General features: G+C 38.1%; 1 protein-coding gene and 1 non-coding gene across 2 annotated transcripts; both read left to right on the top strand.

The window, feature by feature from the left end:
• The first annotated feature begins 6534 nt into the window (after nucleotides 1-6534).
• On the top strand, nucleotides 6535-6641 carry LOC118491803. Its single transcript, XR_004892248.1, has one exon. It is a non-coding gene; the product is annotated as a small nucleolar RNA R71 (small nucleolar RNA).
• A 15735-nt stretch (nucleotides 6642-22376) lies between these two features.
• Nucleotides 22377-22808, top strand: LOC110933794 (proline-rich receptor-like protein kinase PERK14). Its single transcript, XM_022176998.1, has one exon. It carries the CDS (start codon nucleotides 22377-22379, stop codon nucleotides 22806-22808), a length of 432 nt encoding a protein of 143 aa, XP_022032690.1.
• The last annotated feature ends 827 nt before the right edge of the window (nucleotides 22809-23635 follow it).

Raw genomic sequence — 23635 nt, 5'->3', positions numbered from 1 at the left:
TTGTTCGAGCAATCGAGCTTCGATTTTTTATTCGCTGCCAAAGTATCAATCATCATCATCATTCATCAAACTAACAAGTAATAATTATATGTTCGAAAATCGAAATCGAAACAAACCTGTTATGTTATTGCTGCAGTCGAAAATCGAATCAGGGGTCGTATATAATCGTACGATTGTTCAGTTCTGTTCGGTCGTATATAATCAGGGATTCAGGGGCGGACTGGTTTTGCCTAATTGCCTCTTTGTTCGTTTGATGAGATATTGAGATCATTAGAATTAGAAATTGATAATTGGAGTTTGTCACTGACGTTTGATATGCCTAAACTGCCGCCCAAAATAAGTAGTTGGGCTATTATTTCTGAATTGGGCTCATGAATCATAATATGGGCTATTAAATAATTCTTGATTTCTTGCCACAGAAACATGTTAGCACAATAATTCTGAATTGGGCTCATGAAAGATAATATGGTAATTTGTTTTTGAAAATAATTCTTGCCTATATAATTGGGCTTATTATTTTGTAAAAAAATTTTTCAGGGGTGTCCTCGTACTTGTTCAGGGGTGTCCTATGTATAAAAATCGGAAAAAAAAAATTTTTTTACACTTCTAGTCAAAAGTTGAGCCGTAGCCCGGGCTCCGCCCGACAAGCCTAAGGGTCCGCCCCTGCGTAATTGGGTTGTATACTTGTATTAGACAAGTGAAAAGGTTGAAGTATTATAGAAGGGAGCGGCAAATTTTGTTTCAGTTTATTAGTTGATAACATTTTGAAGTACAAAACTTTTAATTAACCTTTGTTATTGAAATTACTTATCGGTTCTTGATGGTTTTATAATCTCATAATAATTCGGTATCGTATTATAAAGAATTTGTTTAGTTATTGTGTTATACTTGTCACTAATATGTGGTTTATCATGTAAGGTCCTATGTGATTTGGGTAGCAAGTTCGACAATGAAACACCCCATTCCCGGGGGTCTCATATATGTTGCGTTTAAACTTTGTAACATAGCTCTAAAACTGAAAATTCATTTGTATGCAATGGACGACGTTTAAAAATAATGAAGCATAACATCCAAGTCAATTACATTACATAATCCTTAACCAACGTAAATGTTCAATAGCAAAACATAAACAAACTAGATGCCAGTCTTTGAGTAGGGTAGCCTTCATATCCATACCACTGACGTCCTCAGCTCTCAAGTGAACTACGTTAACATGATGTGTACACTAAAAATTAGTTGCGTTGAGTTAGTTCCAGTTTCATGAGATATCTATAAAACTTTAACATATATCTTAACAATTTCATCATTACATAGTTTTAGTTTGCACAAAAACAAAACGTAATAAATGTGTATCACGAGGATAGTAACTTTAAAGGGCGATGGTATCTACACATCCCTCAAAAACTTTGTACGTTCTTCAATAGGAACCGTATAGCTCAATACGCTTCTAATGTGCGTGTAGTGTAATATATTTTTAGATGTATATTTAAGCCCTTTTTACAATTTTAGCCAAGTTTTAAATTTATAAAACACGATATTTACTAACACTAAACACACATATGGGCAAGTGCACTCATCGTGGACGTAGTATAGTGTTGGTAAGATACCGAGGTCGTCCAAGGACACAAGAGCTTTTAGTACCGGTTTATCCTCAACGTCTAATCAAATCAAAAAGTTAGAAAAAGTTTTAAACTAAGAAAATAAAAACCAACTAAATGCTGAAAAATAAAAATAAAATAAAAACAGATAGACAAGATGAATCACTTGGATCCGACTCGTGTATTAGTATAACCTTTGATTATTTTCGCACTTTTGCACTTGTTTAAGAGATTATCTTAGTTATTGTAGTAGGCCCTTCTTTTGAAGGCGACGTTACCCTCAACCCAGTAGTTTGAGTCAGCAAGGATACAATCCTAAAGGGTTGGATTATTGGAAGATAATGAATTAAGTTATTAATGCAAATTATGGTAGGCCCCACTTTTGGCGGTGACGTTACCCTCGACTAAGTAGTCTGAGTCAGCAGGGATACAGTCCTAAATAGCCGGGTTATAGTATTAATAGTAGTTAACTTATGAGGGGGTCAAAGAGTTTGGATCCCCGCCATCCAATACCTATGGGCATTGAAGGAGATCCTACTAAATTTGACCCAGGTCCCTTGCAGGACCTCTAAACGCTGAACAAGGGCAAGACCCTTACCAAACCGTTCCCTTAACCCCCGACCAGGTAGCCAACATATCTCCATATAGACCGTGGAGATATGAATGGTGAAAATCTTTTATTTTATATAGACAGTAAAATAATGCCAAGACACCACGGACAAACGATAACGAAAGATCACCTTCAACATAAGCAACTAGTTATTAAAGTCATTAATACAAAACCAAATAAAAAGTGCAAAAGATTAAAAATAAAAAGTATTATACTAAACACTTGTCTTCACCAAGTGATGTAAGAGACTTAGGCAAACATGGCCTTGATTGTCAAGAACTCTTACAATCAATCTTGGATCCCGAGACGACTCACACACTCTATGATGGACAATGGATGATGGTGGTGGATGATGGTGTTGTGATGGTGGTGGGTGGTGGATGAAGTGTGAGAGAGGTGGTGTGCCAAGGGATGAGTTGAAATGAAACCAAGCACTCCTATTTATAGGCTGAACATAAGGCTGGGCACGGCCCCGTGTCCGCTGGACACTCCCCCGTGCCCGTCTGACAATCTCTCTCTTCATTAATTGTAATTCGCAATTACAATTAATGCGCCTGCTGTACTTTCGACTCGCCCCCGTGTTCACTGGACACGGCCCCGTGGTGGGCAATAGAAGCTTCTATAGGTTTGTCTTTTCTGCTGCTTCTTGGGCACGGCCCCGTGCTGGCTGAGCACGGGGCGTGTTCAGTCTTCTGCCTTCTCTATTTTGCTTGGGAGGATGCCGTTGAGGGGTCGGGCAGTCCACTTGTGTTCCTTTTCTTGTATTTATGTTAGATTTAGCTGTCTTTTTGCTTCTTTTGTGAATTTGAGCTCATTTAATCCTGAAAATACAAAAGGAAGACAAAAACACTCTTTTTCCAACATTAGTACTTAAAAAGGGTTAGTTTTATGCCTCATTTGATGTAATTTATATGTTGCATTTTACACACATCAAATACCCCCACACTTGAACTTTTGCTTGTCCTCAAGCAAAACTCTTTAATATGTGGCTTACACTCCCAAATGGAATGGGTAGAAGAGAAGGTTTTGGCTTGTCATAGAGTGTTGGGAATCCAAGATCTTTTTGGGTTTTATTTTTATTTATTTACAATCCTATTCGTTATGATTTGGTTAGAACGTTTCATAGGAGAAATTACTTATTTGGGCATAACATGCCTTTTTTAAAATTCCATTTATATACAAGTTCACATACCTCACGAGAAAAATCACTCACACTCGGCCGAAGGTGTATTTTTAGTGAATCACTCGAGAGCGGCATGGAACTTATTCCTACCATAAGCTTACCAAGCAATCAATCCTCCTCCTTTTTAACTTGTTACCTTTGTAAATATCAAGAGGACCTTTTTGGGTAAAGGCTTGGGCTAAAGGTGGGTGAATGGGTTAGTAGAAAAGGGCGAAAAGCGTAAAAAGCGTCGGTTTTCGTAAAACACTTTGTTTTAGTGACTTTTTATTTTGAAGTATTTCTCCAAACAAGCTTTTTGTTTTAAGAGCTTTGTTTGTTTATTTCTAACTTCATCATTCATTTTTTTTTAGTCACACGAAAAACCGAGCTTGTTACTAAAATAAAGGGTAAAAATAAAAAGGGTTTTTGGTGGGTAAAAAGGTTTTAGGGTAAAGAAATGAAAGGTTTAGGCTCAAAGGGGTTAACTAGGGGGATTTTGGGTAGGTGGTAAAAAAAATTGAAAAATAATGGTGTAGAAAGAAAAATGGTTAGTCCTAATGCCTCCATCATTTACTTACTTGGGTTTAAGTTGGTAAGGACTGGAAATGAATTGTCGTGGCAAGTTCTAGAGTCGTAAGAACCAAGCGGCTATTCACACAAGAAACGAAAAATGAGCATTTAGTCTAAATATGTAAATTTGTATGCTCAATAAAGGCTCAAAACTCACTTTTTGTGGGAATGGGTTTTTCTATGTGATCAAGTATATATAATCAAATTTTAACTAAGCTTGTCATGCCGTTTCATAATTTTCTTATGTTGGTTCTTGTTATCACGACGCTCTCGGTTGTAAATTTGTAAAAATATAACCTTATTAATCTTAGGATTCCTAACTTAAACTTTAGACAAGTAAAAAAATGAGAATTTTTGAAAAAAAAATTTGGGGTGTTTAGCGGTTCCAATAGAGTTTTGTGTAAGGCTTGTTATTAGGACTTGCAAAATTTCAAGGTTTTAGCTTCCCCCCCACACTTAAATTACACATTATCCTCAATGTGTCCCAAAAATAAATTTTTAGGTTGATTAGATATGTAATATGGTGTTAAAAGCAAAAATTTATGTTACTGGCAGTCTGGACACGGCCCCGTGGGGACCGGACACGGCCCCGTGTTCAGGTGCCAGTAACGAAAATTAGAGAAAAGAAACAGAAGCCTGGACACGGGGGCGTGTCTGGTGAACACGGCCCGTGTCCAGTTACCTAAACTGGGCATTTTTCTACAGGGGGTTCAGCACGGGGCCGTGTTGGTTGGACACGGCCCGTGTTAAACCTTCTGTAACGGAGAGATTGATGTCGGGTTGCCTTGTTCTTATGCATGGGGTCATTTTTCTCGTTCCCCTTTTTATCCCTTACCACCACGAGTGTGTTTTATTGCTGCAAATTAAAACTAAAAGATTAAACTAAACTAAGGATAGTTCCGCGGAATGCCTCCCTGGTGCGCCACGTTTATAAGGGTCCTTGGCTAGACCCAGTGTGAGGTTATATATTTTCCGAGTGGGATGTTTGGCATCCCATGTTGCACCATCGGAGAGCAGCATCCAAACTCGAATCAATAACCTTCATGTAGTTGACCGGGTCGTCGTCCTCTATTCTCTTCCCAACCCCGAATTTTACTTCATCATCCCCGTACCTTAGGGTGAGCGTTCCGTCATTCATGTCTACCACTGCTTGTGCGGTGGCGAGAAATGGTCTCCCTAGTATGAGGGGGACTTCGGTGTCTTCTTCCATATCGAGTATGATAAAATCGGCCGGATAGACGAATTTGTTTACCCTTACTAGGACATTTTCGATGACACCTTGCGGGAATTTGACGGATCGATCAGCAAGTTGTATGCTCATTTTTGTAGGACTCGTTGTTGCTAGGCCGAGTCTTTTAAACATTGATGAGGGCATGAGGTTAATGCTAGCCCCAAGGTCGGCTAATGCATTACGAACGGGGGAGTCCCCGATTGAGCAAGGAATCGTGAAGCTTCCAAGGTCAATTTTCTTTTGGGGAAGTTTGTTGAGTACGAGGGCAGAGCATTCTTCGCCGAAGTTAACTAATTGCAAAGTTTCTATTTTCTTTTTATGAGTGAGGAAGTCCCTCATGAACTTAGAGTATTTGGGCATTTGGGTTAAAACATCAATAAAAGGAATATTGACATGCAATTGTTTTAATAGACTTTCGAATTTTGCGAATTGCTCCTTGGTCTTTTGACGAATTAACCTACCGGGGTACGGAACTCGAGGAGCCTTGGTAGGCTCTGATGATGGAGGGGAGTTCTTTTCCTGCAGAGGCGGGGGTATAGTCTCTTCTGTCGGCGGTGGCGCTTTCGCAGGCCCCACGGTGCGGTTTCGCAACGTGATGAGATAAACTTGCGCTTTTGGGTTTGTTTCGGTATTGCTTGGTAATGCACCTTGTGGTCTCTCGGAAAAATTTTGAGCTAGTTGATTTAATTGCTTTTCTATGTTTTGAATAATAGCTTGTTGATTTCTAAAATTTGATTCTAATTGTAGAAACCTTTCCGAGTTTTTCTTTTCAGTGTCGGAGATGAGGCGAGATATAGTATCTTCCAGCCTTTCTCGTCCACCTTGTTGTTGAGTGAAATTTTGTGACTCATTTCTTGGTTGTTGAAAGTTTGTTCGTTGGGTTTGTTGGTTACTACTATTGCCGGGCTCTCTCCAACCAAGGTTTGGGTGGTTTCGCCATCCTTGGTTGTAAGTGCCCGTTGGAGGACCCAACGGCCTAGGTCTATTATCAATGTAGCTTACCGACTCTTGTTGATCGTCTGTTTCTTTCATACAACTCCAATTTTAATGTGGTCCACCACACCCTTCACAAGCCATAACCGAGACTGTTTTTGTCATTTCCAATTTTTTTATTTTTGAAGAAAGGGCCTCGATTTGGGCTTGTAAAGAAGTGATTTCATCAACCTTATGGGCGCCCGGGGCAATAGATTTATTGCCTCGGGGAGTGTGCCACTGAAAATTGGTTTGAGCAATTTCCTCAATTTGGTTATATATTTCATGCGGGCGGCGATTACCTAAAAGTCCCCCGGAGCTAGAGTCAAGTGTCTGCCTTGTGTGTGGCAACAACCCATTATAGAAAGTGGATACTTGTTGCCATATCGCAAGGCCATGATGTGGACACTTTCGCAATAGTTCCTTGAACCTTTCCCAAGTTTCATATAAGGATTCCCCGTCCTCTTGTGAATATGTATTAATTTCAGTCATTAATTTAGCCGTTTTAGCGGGAGGGAAATACTTATATAGAAATTTTTGGGCTAGTTCATCCCAGGTGTTTGCCGATCCAGCTGGGAGGGCGTTGAGCCAAGCTTTTGCTCGGTCTTTTAGCGAGAAAGGAAACATTCGAATGCGGATGGCGTCATTTGATGCTCCATTGATCCGAAAGGTATCACATATTTCTAAGAAATTAGTAATATGTAGATGGGGATCCTCGTCCGCAAGCCCATGGAAGGTTGCGGAGTTTTGGAGCATTTGTATCAAATGCGGCCGAAGTTCGAAGTTATTGGCTTCAACATTCGGTGCATTGATAGCGGCGCCTAGGTTACCTACGGTGGGTCGTAGATAATCCATGAGAGTACGTTGGTCCGCCATTGGAGGTGGATTCCCGAAACTTTCTCTTGGTGTTTGGCTTTTAGTCTTTTTCTGAGAAAGCGTTCGGGTTCTTCTAGAGGTTCTTTTATGTCCTTATTAGAACTGGAGCTCATACACTGTGTAGGATGGCGTCTGGTTCCACGTCCTGCAATAAAAACAGAAAAGAATGCTGGTCAGAAGGTTCACCACGGCCCCGTGCTCAGTGAACACGGCCCGTGGTCGGAGTTACAGTGATTGTTTTCCAGATCCCAGTTACTGGAGAGTTGGACACGGCCCCGTGTTGCATCGACACGGCCCCGTGGTCAGCCTTCTGTAACTTGGAAAACTAAAAACTGCCAGTGACTATGCTGGGCACGGCCCGTGTCCGACAAGGCACGGCCCGTGCTGAGCTCTGCATAAGCTGAAAAACTAAGAAAATCCTAAAAAATTAAAAAGAAAGATAAAAATATGATTAGGCCGTTGATTTTAAGTTTTCTTAAAATCCTTGTGTCCCCGGCAACGGCACCAAAAACTTGATGTGCGTGTAGTGTAACATATTTTTAGATGTATATTTAAGCCCTTTTTACACTTTTAGCCAAGTTTTAAATTTATAAAACACGATATTTACTAACACTAAACACACATAGGGGCAAGTGCACCCATCATGGACGTAGTATAGTGTTGGTAAGATCCAGAGGTCGTCCAAGGACACAAGAGCTTTTAGTACCGGTTTATCCTCAACGTCTAATCAAATCAAAAAGTTGGAAAAAGTTTTAAACTAAGAAAATAAAAACTAACTAAATGCTGAAAAATAAAAATAAAATAAAAACAGACAGACAAGATGAATCACTTGGATCCGACTCGTGTATTAGTATAACCTTTGATTATTTTCGCACTTTTGCACTTGTTTAAGAGATTATCTTAGTTATTGTAGTAGGCCCCTCTTTTGAAGGCGACGTTACCCTCAACCCAGTAGTTTGAGTCAGCAAGGATACAATCCTAAAGGGTTGGATTATTGGAAGATAATGAATTAAGTTATTAATGCAAATTATGGTAGGCCCCGCTTTTGGCGGTGACGTTACCCTCGACTAAGTAGTCTGAGTTAGCAGGGATACAGTCCTAAATAGCCGGGTTATAGTATTAATAGTAGTTAACTTATGAGGGGGTCAAAGAGTTTGGATCCCCGCCATCCAATACCTATGGGCATTGAAGGAGATCCTACTAAATTTGACCCAGGTCCCTTGCAGGACCTCTAAACGCTGAACAAGGGCAAGACCCTTACCAAACCGTTCCCTTAACCCCCGACCAGGTAGCCAACATATCTCCATATAGACCGTGGAGATATGAATGGTGAAAATCTTTTATTTTATATAGACAGTAAAATAATGCCAAGACACCACGGACAAACGATAAGGAAAGATTACCTTCATCATAAGCAACTAGTTATTAAAGTCATTAATACAAAACCAAATAAAAAGTGCAAAAGATTAAAAATAAAAAGTATTATACTAAACACTTGTCTTCACCAAGTGATGTAAGAGACTTAGGCAAAGTGCAAAAGATTAAAAATAAAAAGTATTATACTGAAAAGACGCAGCGGAAATTGATACCATAAAATTTCTTTCATTTAAAAACGTCTTAATTTACTCGAAGTCCATTTAAAAGTGACAATCTTACAATATTACATCAATAGATCTCATCTGCGAAATGGAAACATAAACTATGTTTGCTAATTACTTATTCGAGCATCCCGTACAATCTAACTTGTGACTCGATCCTTGATCTTCACTCCTCAGTGATACTCCGTGCCTCGTACAACCTACACTCACCATACCAATTCACACGTTAGTACACCTTATAAACGTATCAAGATTCATACTCTTTTACTTTCCATTCCGTCATTCCTCTATGTAAGGCGCTTCCGTCTCAGTATCCATTTCCATGGTGAGATTACAACATTGTACCTGCATTATACTTTATTCTCAAGGTACACTGTTAATAGCATCATTACTCAGTCGTATTGAAAACCCACGAACATACTTACATGCCTACTAGCATACATTTATACCTACATACATGCATCCACATATAAAACGAATCACAACTATACCAATGCATACCCTCACTAGTAAAAACTATACATACATACACACATACGTACCCACGTACTTAATTCATAGCCCCGCATACTCACTCATGTATCCCGTTACTACTCACACGTCAATAATACTTTTTAAAATATCATTCGGGTATGCTTCAGATCTTTGAGAATGAGTTCCATTCGCACCCGTAACTTACCAAGCCCTTTGGTAGGGTTGAGGTGCATTATAAAAACTTATCAAGGCTTGGAATGGGTTCACGGGGCCCGAAATCGAAGGAAAAACGAATGATTACGAAATCTTATAAGTGCACCTGACCTCCACCGTAAGCTACGGTGGCTACCGTAGCTTACGGTGGCCACAAACCCTTACGGTACAAATCTACTGCCATACGGCAGGAAGAAAGGCCCAGAACCTACCGTAGCTTACGGTGGCTACCGTAAGCTATGGTAGAGCCCAGTTCAACCTACCATTTAAAAACTAAAACTCGCATAACTTGCTCGTTTTGCGTCCGTTTCACTTGAAACTTATTTCTAATTGTCCGTAAAACATTTCCCTACATATTAGACTAAGAATCCTTGCCCCGGGTCCTTAATCCTCATGAATTTCATTACCGCTACCATACTTATACATGCTTATTCAACCCGTTTATTCACATCAAAATACCTTCGACTTACATATCTACCCTCGTCTAACTAGATCAATACTTTATCTTAAAACTTCCATTATTTCATAACCTTACATAATTTTCTCCATATTCATAAACATAAAAACTCTATATGCATACTAAGAAGTGAGTCGGAAGTCACTTACCTTGTGCTCGCCATGTTTATGCTAGTTTCTTTGCCTCCTCTTTGACCCGTTTGCCTCCCATGATATGGTCCATCTTGACATGGTTCTTACTCTTTCAAGCTATCATATTTACAACATTGTTAGCATATATACTCATACGTAATAACATCCATTTCCAACACATGGGTCATATTGACTTTCACTAGTCTATTATAACATACACAAGTCCTACTTTAATAATTATTTCATTCCAATTCCACATAATTTAACATATCTTCAAATAACACATGGTGATCTATTAGGCATCACATTACCTTCCTAATCACACAATCATGTTGGATAAGCCTAGTCACAGCATTTCTAAATTCATTGACTTTCAGAAAGTCAACTATCAAGCAACCTAAACTCCAATCTAAATACACACATACATCAAATCGTGGCATGTTAGAACATAACCATTATACTATATACGCCTCACGCTCATGTAGTAAGACACATACAACCACATTCACCTAGATTTCACACATGCACATAAACAACTTCCATTCATACTAGTATTTATGTAATCCTACATGTAGCATCATAATCCACGATTCGCCAACCTAAATCATCATTCTAATATTTCTTCTTCCTTATACATTCACGTTTTTCACAATTAATCCATAGCCATATTTAGAAAGTCCAGCAACACATGGTGTCCATTGTATCATTTAAGCATAAGGTACCACTCCTAAAGCATACTACTACCACATGATACTAGCAATTCAAATCTTCTACATGAATCATATCTAAAGCACACTTCTTTTGTTGATTCACTATTCAACACACCATTATCACTTCCTATACACGTTCATTCATTGTTTACATCCAATCTCATCTAATAATTCCACCTATGCATTTCATCAAACACTTGGTGTGCATGCCATCATTTAAGCCTATAGTACAAGTATTTTATGCATACTCTTCCTAGTTCATTACATAGATCATCAATTTCAACTAGAATCATATAACTTTTATACCATTATCTAACAATTACTCATTACATACAACATCAATATCAACATCACACAAGTATTGAACATGCATAATCATCCATATCATCATCTCTACTACTACAAGTGGGTTTCACCCCAAAACATCAAATTACTCAAAACCTTGCATAACACATATTCTATTTAATGATTCTAACACCCATTCATGCTTAGTTTCATACAATTTCACGGATTTGCTCATAACCCATTTCTTAAAAGTTCACCAAATACCAATGTACAACTTACCACATGTTTGTTAATGTTGGGTGATGTTAATTCTTCATTCATGCATGATTTTCCATTCGAATTTTGCTCTGATTGGGCTGAATTTGTGTTGATGTTCTTGAGAGCTATGGTTCATCCTTCTGCTCTTTCTCCTGATCGAAGTCACGCACACACACATCTTGTGTGTGTGATATTTTATTTAATAAATTTAGTTTCCATTTTGGCACCCTAAGTCCCTCAAGATCCACCATGTTCCCATACTTGCCACAACTTCATTCTTTTAAATAAAACACTTTCCATTTATCCTCTTTTTAACCCTTGAATTTGTTAATTGTTAGTCACAAAGATTCCATTCCTAATATTTATCTTATATTTATAACTAAGTTAACTATCTTAGTTACCATGTCACATCGAGTAAAACAAAACATGCTCAAAATTAACATTCAGGTTTTGGGGTGTTACAAATCTACCATCCTTAAAAGAGGTTTCGTCCCCGAAACCTTGCTCATTCTTACTCTTACCTTTTCTTTGTACCCATTCAGAGTGCATAATACATTATGAATACATTCAAAATCTTGGCCTAATTTCTATTCATAATTAATGTAATTGTACGCATTGTCCCTACCTACTTAAATTAAGCAAACTTTACCTTCACAAATACATGAAGGTCGGAAACTTATCCAGAGCTCTTATTAGTGTCATTTTCACTTTTTACGAATTATTCCAATCTATTATTATATCGTACATATTATTTCATTATGTTCACCACGATCATACCCTAACCCCCCGTTACTAACGTCCCTTCTACTTACTTTCACATTCATTGAAAGGTCGGCGTATCACTATACGCATACCATAAACATTCTACGTACCAATTCTTACTTATAATCGCAAGCTAAACGTTTTACTAACCTCGTTTCCATTGCATAATCCAATTGCCTGTGACCCGAATTGACCCAGTTCATTGTGAGTCATGCGATACTTGGGTTGATCATACTTGTTCCTTGTTAAGCTTCCATTTAAATGCGTTCTTTCAATAATGTCTTGTTCAAATGAACATGGCCAACAAGCCTAGCATCAAGTTAGTATTTTCAACGATACTTACTGTTTTATATATATTCTATCAGAATTTCCACAGTTACATTCAACTTTGTTCAAACATAATGTTTATTGCATTTCTTATTTTTATATTAATTCTTTCACGACTTATTTCTCAAAACATTGGTACGTTTAACCTGTTTAAACAGGTCAATACATGACCATTACCTAACATTTTAATTTCTTTATTCTCCTTATTCATAACAGGTCGATACATATTCATTCCTTGGCATACTATTTCTACTCGGCCCTTCATGGTATTCAGTGTTGAATCACCTATGTCATTCCGAAATCCTTACTACTAGTATTTCACTTTACACATTGCGTCTCTTACGTAATACTTTTCAACTTTCATAAATAATTATTTACCGACATCTGCAATTTGACTCTTCAAGGTCAACTGCCACTCAGTACCTAGTGTTATACAAGTATCATAGTACGCGTTGTACTTACTTTCCGTTCGAACATTCTTACAAAAATTATTTCATTACTTTAACATTTTCTTGCAAAAACCCTTCATCCTCGTCCATACCCGAGGCACTCACTTGGGTCATAACCGTCATTCATTCTAACTTCCAAAAGCCAATCTAATTACATGTCTAGCAAGTAACTCTTTTCAAGCTTACCTCGTTCTACTAAGGTTTCTTGCTACCATAATAGCTTTCGTCGGTTTTTAGTTACTTAATGAATCAAATATTTCATACTATTAACTAATACTAGTTAAATAACTATCCATTTACTTTGTTTGACTTTTCGGTAGTCCATTTATAATTACATTCTGACCTATGCTTACCAACTGTCCACTCCTGACACATCCTCCTCAAGTCGAGCTATAAGCTCCTATAAAAAACATAATCTTTACACATACCGATGCAAGTTGGTTCCATTAACTCGTTATCCATTCCTTGTGTTGGTTATTTCTTTCCAATTTGTGGTATTGGATGATCATGCATTATGCTTACTTACAAATGTAAGACTTGAACAATCAAAACATTAAATACCGGGTTCAAATGGTAATCACCATTTGACCCGTGTGACTCATTTGCCCTTCTAACCATCTTGCATACAACGCATTTACATAAATATATAGTAAAAAAAAAAAATTAAAACATAGCTTAGTTAATATCTGCTAAAAAAATATTTACTTCTTCGGTCCCATTTACTTACAAATTCGGACTTTTCATTCCACCTTTCATTCATTTCCATGTTTTGAATCCGTCCCGCGGATTCAAACATATCATTATGCTTTCTTTCCTTTCATGCTTCGAATCTGTCTCACGGATTCTAGCACATCATTCATGCTTTCATTCCTTTCATGCTTCGAATCCGTCTCGCGGATTCTAACATATCATTCATACTTTCATTCCTGAAAGTCTTACATTCCTCTTCACCCCCACGTCCACCTACTACCTAGTTCTAGCGGACATACCTGTAACAATTATCACGGTCTCACGAACGTCATATGTTTCTTGTGTACTGGCCAGGTACACAATCCGCATACTAGTTTCGTGTCTTCGTGTAATCGTCACCTTATGTCTGAAGAATTAAGTTTCGGCACGTGTAACATTTTCAAAACTTCATTGTCATTCCATTATTATATTTCACTTAAAATATTTCTTTTACTTGCTAGATTTTACCATTACATGACTTACACATATTAAATATACATACCTGGAATCAATTTATCATACTACTTGCCTTGGTGTCGGTCCAAGACTGTACTCGCAGATCATCCTCTCCAACAACTATGCTTACCCTTCACATAACATATTGTTAGTTTTTCATAATATACATGCTTAAATACACACTTACATTAGCTTCTATCTTTAAATTTTGAACGAGTCTTGGATTGTACGGGTTCCTTGTCACAAGAGCACTCTGGTTTGAGTTCAAGTATTTACCCCCACATACTTGATTTTCCTCAAACCATGGCCCTGATACCAACTTGTAACGCCCTAACACGCTTTTACTGAAAAGACGCAGCGGAAATTGATACCATAAAATTTCTTTCATTTAAAAATGTCTTAATTTACTCGAAGTCCATTTAAAAGTGACAATCTTACAATATTACATCAATAGATCTCATCTGCGAAATGGAAACATAAACTATGTTTGCTAATTACTTATTCGAGCATCCCGTACAATCTAACTTGTGACTCGATCCTTGATCTTCACTCCTCAGTGATACTCCGTGCCTCGTACAACCTACACTCACCATACCAATTCACACGTTAGTACACCTTATAAACGTATCAAGATTCATACTCTTTTACTTTCCATTCCGTCATTCCTCTATGTAAGGCGCTTCCGTCTGAGTATCCATTTCCATGGTGAGATTACAACATTGTACCTGCATTATACTTTATTCTCAAGGTACACTGTTAATAGCATCATTACTCAGTCGTATTGAAAACCCACGAACATACTTACATGCCTACTAGCATACATTTATACCTACATACATGCATCCACATATAAAACGAATCACAACTATACCCATGCATACCCTCACTAGTAAAAACTATACATACATACACACATACGTACCCACGTACTTAATTCATAGCCCCGCATACTCACTCATGTATCCCGTTACTACTCACACGTCAATAATACTTTTTAAAATATCATTCGGGTATGCTTCAGATCTTTGAGAATGAGTTCCATTCGCACCCGTAACTTGCCAAGCCCTTTGGTAGGGTTGAGGTGCATTATAAAAACTTATCAAGGCTTGGAATGGGTTCATGGGGCCCGAAATCGAAGGAAAAACGAATGATTACGAAATCTTATAAGTGCACCTGACCTCCACCGTAAGCTACGGTGGCTACCGTAGCTTACGGTGGCCACAAACCCTTACGGTACAAATCTACTGCCATACGGCAGGAAGAAAGGCCTAGAACCTACCGTAGCTTACGGTGGCTACCGTAAGCTATGGTAGAGCCCAGTTCAGCCTACCATTTAAAAACTAAAACTCACATAACTTGCTCGTTTTGCGTCCGTTTCACTTGAAACTTATTTCTAATTGTCCGTAAAACATTTCCCTACATATTAGACTAAGAATCCTTGCCCCGGGTCGTTAATCCTCATGAATTTCATTACCGCTACCATACTTATACATACTTATTCAACCCGTTTATTCACATCAAAATACCTTCGACTTACATATCTACCCTCGTCTAACTAGATCAATACTTTATCTTAAAACTTCCATTATTTCATAACCTTACATAATTTTCTCCATATTCATAACCATAAAAACTCTATATGCATACTAAGAAGTGAGTCGGAAGTCACTTACCTTGTGCTCGTCATGTTTATGCTAGTTTCTTTGCTTCCTCTTTGACCCGTTTGCCTCCCATGATATGGTCCATCTTGACATGGTTCTTACTCTTTCAAGCTATCATATTTACAACATTGTTAGCATATATACTCATACGTAATAACATCCATTTCCAACACATGGGTCATATTGACTTTAACTAGTCTATTATAACATACACAAGTCCTACTTTAATAATTATTTCATTCCAATTCCACATAATTTAACATATCTTCAAATAACACATGGTGATCTATTAGGCATCACATTACCTTCCTAATCACACAATCATGTTGGATAAGCCTAGTCACAACATTTCTACATTCATTGACTTTCAGAAAGTCAACTATCAAGCAACCTAAACTCCAATCTAAATACACACATACATCAGATCGTGGCATGTTAGAACATAACCATTATACTATATACGCCTCACGCTCATGTAGTAAGACACATACAACCACATTCACCTAGATTTCACACATGCACATAACAACTTCCATTCATACTAGTATTTATGTAATCCTACATGTAGCAACATAATCCACGATTCGCCAACCTAAATCATCATTCTAATATTTCTTCTTCCTTATACATTCACGTTTTTCACAATTAATTCATAGCCATATTTAGAAAGTCCAGCAACACATGGTGTCCATTGTATCATTTAAGCATAAGGTACCACTCCTAAAGCATACTACTACCACATGATACTAGCAATTCAAATCTTCTACATGAATCATATCTAAAGCACACTTCTGTTGTTGATTCACTATTCAACACACCATTATCACTTCCTATACACGTTCATTCATTGTTTACATCCAATCTCATCTAATAATTCCACCTATGCATTTCATCAAACACTTGGTGTGCATGCCATCATTTAAGCCTATAGTACAAGTATTTTATGCATACTCTTCCTAGTTCATTACATAGATCATCAATTTCAACTAGAATCATATAACTTTTATACCATTATCTAACAATTACTCATTACATACAACATCAATATCAACATCACACAAGTATTGAACATGCATAATCATCCATATCATCATCTCTACTACTACAAGTGGGTTTCACCCCAAAACATCAAATTACTCAAAACCTTGCATAACACATATTCTATTTAATGATTCTAACACCCATTCATGCTTAGTTTCATACAATTTCACGGATTTGCTCATAACCCATTTCTTAAAAGTTCACCAAATACCAATCTACAACTTACCACATGTTTGTTAATGTTGGGTGATGCTAATTCTTCATTCATGCATGATTTTCCATTCGATTTTTGCTCTGATTGGGCTGAATTTGTGTTGATGTTCTTGAGAGCTAGGGTTCATCCTTCTGCTCTTTCTCCTGATCGAAGTCACGCACACACACATCTTGTGTGTGTGATATTTTATTTAATAAATTTAGTTTCTATTTTAGCACCCTAAGTCCCTCAAGATCCACCATGTTCCCATACTTGCCACAACTTCATTCTTTTAAATAAAACACTTTCCATTTATCCTCTTTTTAACCCTTGAATTTGTTAATTGTTAGTCACAAAGATTCCATTCCTAATATTTATCTTATATCTATAACTAAGTTAACTAACTTAGTTACCATGTCACATCGAGTAAAACAAAACATGCTCAAAATTAACATTCAGGTTTTGGGGTGTTACAGATGCTCGATCAAAAAATGTTCGGAATTTGCTTGTTCGATTCAGCTCGATTGAAAAAAGCACTCGGTTCGGATCAATTCGGTTTGAAATGAACCGAGCATGAGCAAAGGTCCGCTCAGTTCGGTTCAACTAGGTTGCCTCGAATTATTTTTAATATATATATATATATTAATAAAATAACTAGAGGCATACATTAATAACGTTTGTTCCAAGATCCAACTAGAGCCCATTTAATGATAGGCTGAGCAGGAGGGCGGGCATGATGATGTTGAGGTCTCGCCCAGCATGAAGAAGGGATCATTAGTATCCACAAAGAGTTTATCGTGCGATTAGGTTGCCTTGGTCAACCAACTGTCTTCTCGATAGAATTTTGCGTAACCAGGATGAGCAAATGCGACTTCTGACACTGCAGGATGCATGATGACATGGGGTGACTGATGACTGGCATGGGTGATTCCTTATATGATTCCTCCAGGGAACGTATTGTCGTATATGATTCCTCTGGTTCCCTAATCATTGGTCTGAAAAGTTTTACTTCAAGTACACTATAGGAAGCGTATAACTCAATACGCCTGGATTCAGAGGAACCGTATTACCATATATGATTCCCACCGGTTTTTACACAGGCGCAAAGTTGGTTCAGGACCCGTTAGTTCGTTACTTGCATCGTTGCTTTAGCACGTGCACCGCGGCCCGTGGCAAGAGTTATGAGCACTTCACGAAGGCTGATCTTTCTACCTCTATCGTTTATTTATTTTTTTGTCCGTGCGGCCTCCATCTATGCCTGGTGGATTATTTTGTCACACGTTGGAAAAAGCAGCATTGTGGTAGTAAATATGGAGGATCGTCTATCGGCCGGATAGCCCAGAGTGTTGATCGGTACCTTGGTCAGGAGATAACATCTCACGGTCGCCAAATGGACCAGATGTGTAACACCACGTAAAAACGTGTCCAATTAGGTATAAACACGTGTCCTAAACTCTAAATATGCGAAAAATGGAGTTTGAAGGACTAAAGTTGACAAACAGTGAAAATATGTAAACGAATGGACTGAAAGTGTCCATGCCAAACTTGTGCCTCTGAATGACCATACGTGAAGAAAATATTCTTAAACGGGTGATCAATTGGATATAAGAAGCCGTTTGTGAAAATAATCGGAAGATTATAAAATTACAAGGGTTAAAGTGTCAATATGTCAATTCTGACCTCTGAGTGACCTTTTAACGAAACCGTGGCTTCGAAATATTCAAATATACTCCCAAGAATAAGTGATAAAAATTTCACATGATTCCGATATTGTTAAGCATGTTTTCAAGACTTTGGGCTATAAGTGTCAACTTGACGAAACTTGCTTTCATAGAGATATTTAACGAACCCGAGCTTAACGAAGTTTGTTTACACATCATTGGACTTCAACAAACTAACTACAAGGGCCTTGATTTCCAAAAATAAAGTTAAAAAGGGTTTAAAAGCACAAGGGACTAAAACTGCCAACATCGAAACTTGTTTTACCAGTTCAGACAGGTCACGCGGCCCGCGTAACCCCCCCCCCCCCCCCCCCCGTATGGCTTACGCGGCCCGCCAGAGAGTGCCAGTAACAGAAAATTCATGCCAGGTGCGGGTTTTGGTTGTTCCACCGCCTTAGCCTAGTTTGTAATGACCTAAGGAGCTATAAGTCGGTTTAATTCATCAACTAGGACACCTGGGGTGATCCTAGGATGTCCCATTACACCTGGAAGTGATCTAGATTCAAGGACTTTACTATATAAGGGAGCTAGTTCTTGAGTTCCAAAGCACTCTTGCAAACATTTGCTAATCTACAACATCTGGAGCTCTCTTAGGACAAGGAGAAGACTTTGAAGTGTAGAAAAGACTGCTTGGACCTTTAGTAAGCCTCTAATTTCTTGTTTAATCGTTTTAATTAGCTTAAGTACTCTAAAGTCAAACTTATCGTAAATTTAGTTTGACTTTCGTTTTAATTACTTATAGTTTAACCACCAATCAAATTGAAAGTAGTTTTTGGACCACATTAGTGTAGGTGATTAACCCTTAAAAGGGCATCTCCTAATTATCTCGTTTGACTGGTCTATTGTCGGGTCAAAGTAGTTTGACAAAAAGTCAAACTGGACAGAAATTGCAAAAATGATTAAAATTAATAAACCAGAGGTTCTTAATTATGTTTTAACATTCTAATGACTTGGTAATTAATAATTAAACATGTTTTATCAGTCCTAACCCGGCAATTAATAGTCTAAGGTCAGTTTATAACCGAAAGTCGCAAAAGCTTGACTTTTGTTTTGACTTTCAGTTCTGACCCGTTTAAGCTTAATTCTTCCATGTTTTAAGCTTCCATTAGGACCACATTACTTAGTAGTATAACCCTCTGGAGTTATATTGCATGATGCTTAGTGGTTTGAATTATATGCACTTGATCGTAATTATGCTTATTAATGCCTTAAACGCCCTTTTGACACACAACTGAGATTTTTAGCAATGTGAATGGACTAACACCTTTGCTACTGATATTTAGACATGTCCCGAAAATTTGACATCAGTTTGAGGTCTAGAATATGAGTTATGCTCAATAGCGTAATTAAGGAGTTTTTATTACTTAAATGGCGTAATTAGCATAAAGCCTATCTAAACCCGATTTTTGGCACCAAACTTTTTACCTACTGATGTAAAATAATATTTTGGGATTTTTGAAGATTTTTGTTTATTTTTAGGCTGAGCATAACATAGGATTATAGCTTGATTTCGGTAATTGTCGGTTTTACCCTTTTTCATGCATAAAATGAGTTTTACATAACTTTTCAATGCCAAACCTTTTGCTACTGATTCTATATGATAAATAGAATATTTTGAACCTTATAAACATATCAAAAACTCAGATTTCCTATTTTAACCCGAAAACCCCTTTAAACCAACTTTTAAGCATTTTTAGCACCTAGTATGGGTCAAAACTATTTTTGGCATATAAAACTTATTACCCACTGATGTTTTAAGCTAAATTATATAATTATACAGTAAGCCAAAGTTTTTAAACTCAGAAGTCTATTTTGACCTTTAAAGCTTATGTGAAATTACCAATATGCCCCTACGGTGCATAGTTTGGTTATATAAGATATATTTCACATATATATAATACCCTACTGATATAACTTATAAAAATGCATGTTTTTACTGATTAAATCAGACCTGGAACTCAATTTAGTATTTAAACTCTTTTATGGGCATTAAAATTACCAAAATGCCCTTATGGGACTTATTTTGGTTTAAATTACTTTTTGGGCATATATGTTAATATATTACTGATATATTAACATATTTTGAGCATAATAATGATTAAGACCTGTATATAATTTATTTGGTTACCCGTTACGCATTTATGCATTCGGATCGGTTTACATGACTAGTTTACGTAAAATAGCCGAAACGGGCTTAACCTTATCATTTAAATCTCATTTTCTAGAATGTGTTTAGTTTACCCATATTATACAAGTATCCAAGCTTGTCGGGTCTAAATCACATTCTATCCCGGTCTCCGCTTAATCTAGCGTTTAGAACTGTAAGGTTTTCTTCTAGCTAGCCGGTCTAAGTCCTTGACTTAAATAAAGACCCGTTAGCATCCTAATAGGTTAATAAACCTTCTATACAGATTAAATAGCTTCCAGTAGAAGGTGCCTTCAAAAGCTTTAGGAATTTTACTGCTAGCATCAGGTAAATAGTTTTAACTTATTTTCCCTTATACGGGCTTGGGATACGGTATTATAATAATACCGCTTGGTCGGGTATGAAATCATTTAATCGGTTTGTGATTAATAAATTTGCATAACCCATTTTAATCTGTTTTGTTTGATAACATAAACATTGGGGGTTAACACGACCGTGTCCTGGATATCCTCGGCTCATTTAAGTTATTAATGGCCACGATCTATGCACGGGGTACAGGCATGTACCTGACAGATGCAAATGCTAAATATTCAATTACCCACAAGTTGGGGATAACTCCTCTGTGGATTTTATAATTGGTGAGTCAGTTAATCATGTCCGGCTTCCAAACCGGCCCCACATGTATGACAAACATGTAAAACTGTATACAAGATTTTATTAAAGATTGTCCCAAGTTATAAATGGTTTGTGCCATGTGTACTCAAATCAATTTTCATAAATGTTTTCAAAATGAGTCAGCTAAATTGTATTTACCAGTGTAAACTGGCGTATTTTCTTAAAGGCTGATTGACAGGTACTTCTCGAAATAGGCTGGAGCTATAGGGTGTCATAGAGGATCTTGCAAATCCATAAGATACCTGAAGTCTGTTGTTTTTGTTTCTTTGTACATTTATGATCCGCCTGTGGATCTTATTACATTCCATTCTGTATATTCATAAACTCGAACACTCAGACATTATGGTTTGTAATAGTTTATTCACCAAGCCTTCCGCTGTGCTATAATATTGTGTGTATTGACAATGATGATATCAACTACGTCACGATACTCCCCACCGGGCCCACCGGTAATATGTGGAAATATCGGGGTGTGACAGGTTGGTATCAGAGCCAACATTGAGTGAATTAAACACTAACCTTCTATGTTTAATCTCAATGACACAATAAGCACATTCCTTAGACTCTCGAGTCTAGGCAAATGACCAAGGATTTATTCTTAACTTTCCTTTGCTATTTATATTTTATTTTGTTTTGATTTCTTGCTTTGACAGGAAGTTCATCAAAATGCCTCCCAGAGTTAGAGGAAGAGGAAATGGTCCCATGCGAGGGGGACCATCAGCAGCAGGACCATCTCACCGACGCACTCCGTCTGCGTCCCTTTCTAGTTCTGACTCACACGATCTGTGGGGTCACTCCTTTGAGCCGGCGAGACATTCTGTCTCGTTAAGCTCTTCACCTTCCTTTCACCCATCTTTTGGACCACTTATCCCAGATGAGCCCCAACACTCGCACCACTCTCAACAATCCCATCACTCTCACGAATCTCACTAATCATACCACTCGTTGCAATCACATTCTTTCCATCATTCGGATTCCCTCTATTCCCCGGGGCAGTTCAACCCGAATGATTATGTTAACGACTTCCTTGGCTACAACCCTTTGGGCCCTGAGGACCATTTTTCTTAGGAAATGGAGATGGACGATGATCCAGATCCGGAAATGCAGACCGGAACGCCGGGCCACCCAATAAGCATTTCAAGTGGATCTCCATTTCAGGGATCACCATACTGTGGGCCCGATTCGTTTCAGGAGAAATGGGCCACCTATGATTGGTACTTTACTCCATCGTATCATAGCTCACCAGCTCAACCTCCCTTGGATGAGCCCCAGCTTCAGGCAGTTTCACCTCCACCACTTCCTGTTGAGGAGCCACCTCAGCCACCTCCCGAGCCTCCGAGGCAAAGGAGGAACGCACGTATGTCAGTGCGAGGAGGACCTCGTTTTAGTTCTCCACAGGGTTCGAGTTCTTACCCTCCTATTCCAGAGGACCCCCAAATGGGTGGGCCGTCGAACGCGGCACCGGAGGTTGATCCTCCGCCAGCTTCTTCTGCACCACCTTAGCCGCCTATGGGTTTCGACAACCCTATCCCGACTTACCCAGGTTCTTCTAGGTATAACCCTTTTGAAAACACATCGGGATATCCATCAGCTATGGAAACCAGGATCCCTACCTTACCGCTGCTCAATACCATCATCTTTACCCTTCTTCTTACCCTCCAGTTTATCCAACTGGATACCCAGTATAGGATTATCAATACCCGCCGTACCAGCAACCTCCTCCTCCCCAGCAGCTACAACAGCAGCAGCAAACTCATGAAATCCTGGAGAGGTTAGATAGGGTTGAGTAGAAAGCTAGAAAAACCAAGGAGAAGCATAATAGTTTCATGAAGAGCCTTGCAAACCTTATTAAAGGCAAGAAGAAGTAGGGAACTGTATAAATTTTCTTGTATTGTCTTTCAATTAAGTCCCTGCGAGGACATTGTTTTATTTTCTGTACTAAAGTCCATGTGTGGACTTATTTCCTTTTCCTGTAAGCCCTTGCGTGGGCAGTTGTTCTTTCTAAGACCCGTTTAGGGCGCTTGTACTAGTTTCATGTTTAATGAAGTTTATCTTTGGTTTTTAAATATGTATTTTATTTACATCGTGTTATATCTTTTCAATTTATAATTGATCTGCCAAAGAAGTTCTTAGAGGTATAACCTAGCCAAAGTATTAACTAGCTATGATGGTACTACCTTTTTAAGACAATAAAATCTCTGTTAACATTTGAAAACATGTTAGCATTCCTAGCTGTGCGGTACGAGAGACCACACAAGCTTCCAAAATGTACTTGGATTTTCCAAGTCACTTATATATATAGCCTAAATGGTCAATGCGAATCATGGCTA

The sequence above is a fragment of the Helianthus annuus genome, chromosome 4 (genome assembly GCF_002127325.2).
Source record: "Helianthus annuus cultivar XRQ/B chromosome 4, HanXRQr2.0-SUNRISE, whole genome shotgun sequence".
NCBI classification, from domain to species: Eukaryota; Viridiplantae; Streptophyta; class Magnoliopsida; order Asterales; family Asteraceae; genus Helianthus; species Helianthus annuus.
The sequence above is the reverse complement of the archived record's forward strand: the minus strand, read 5'-3'. Positions and strand labels throughout refer to the sequence as shown.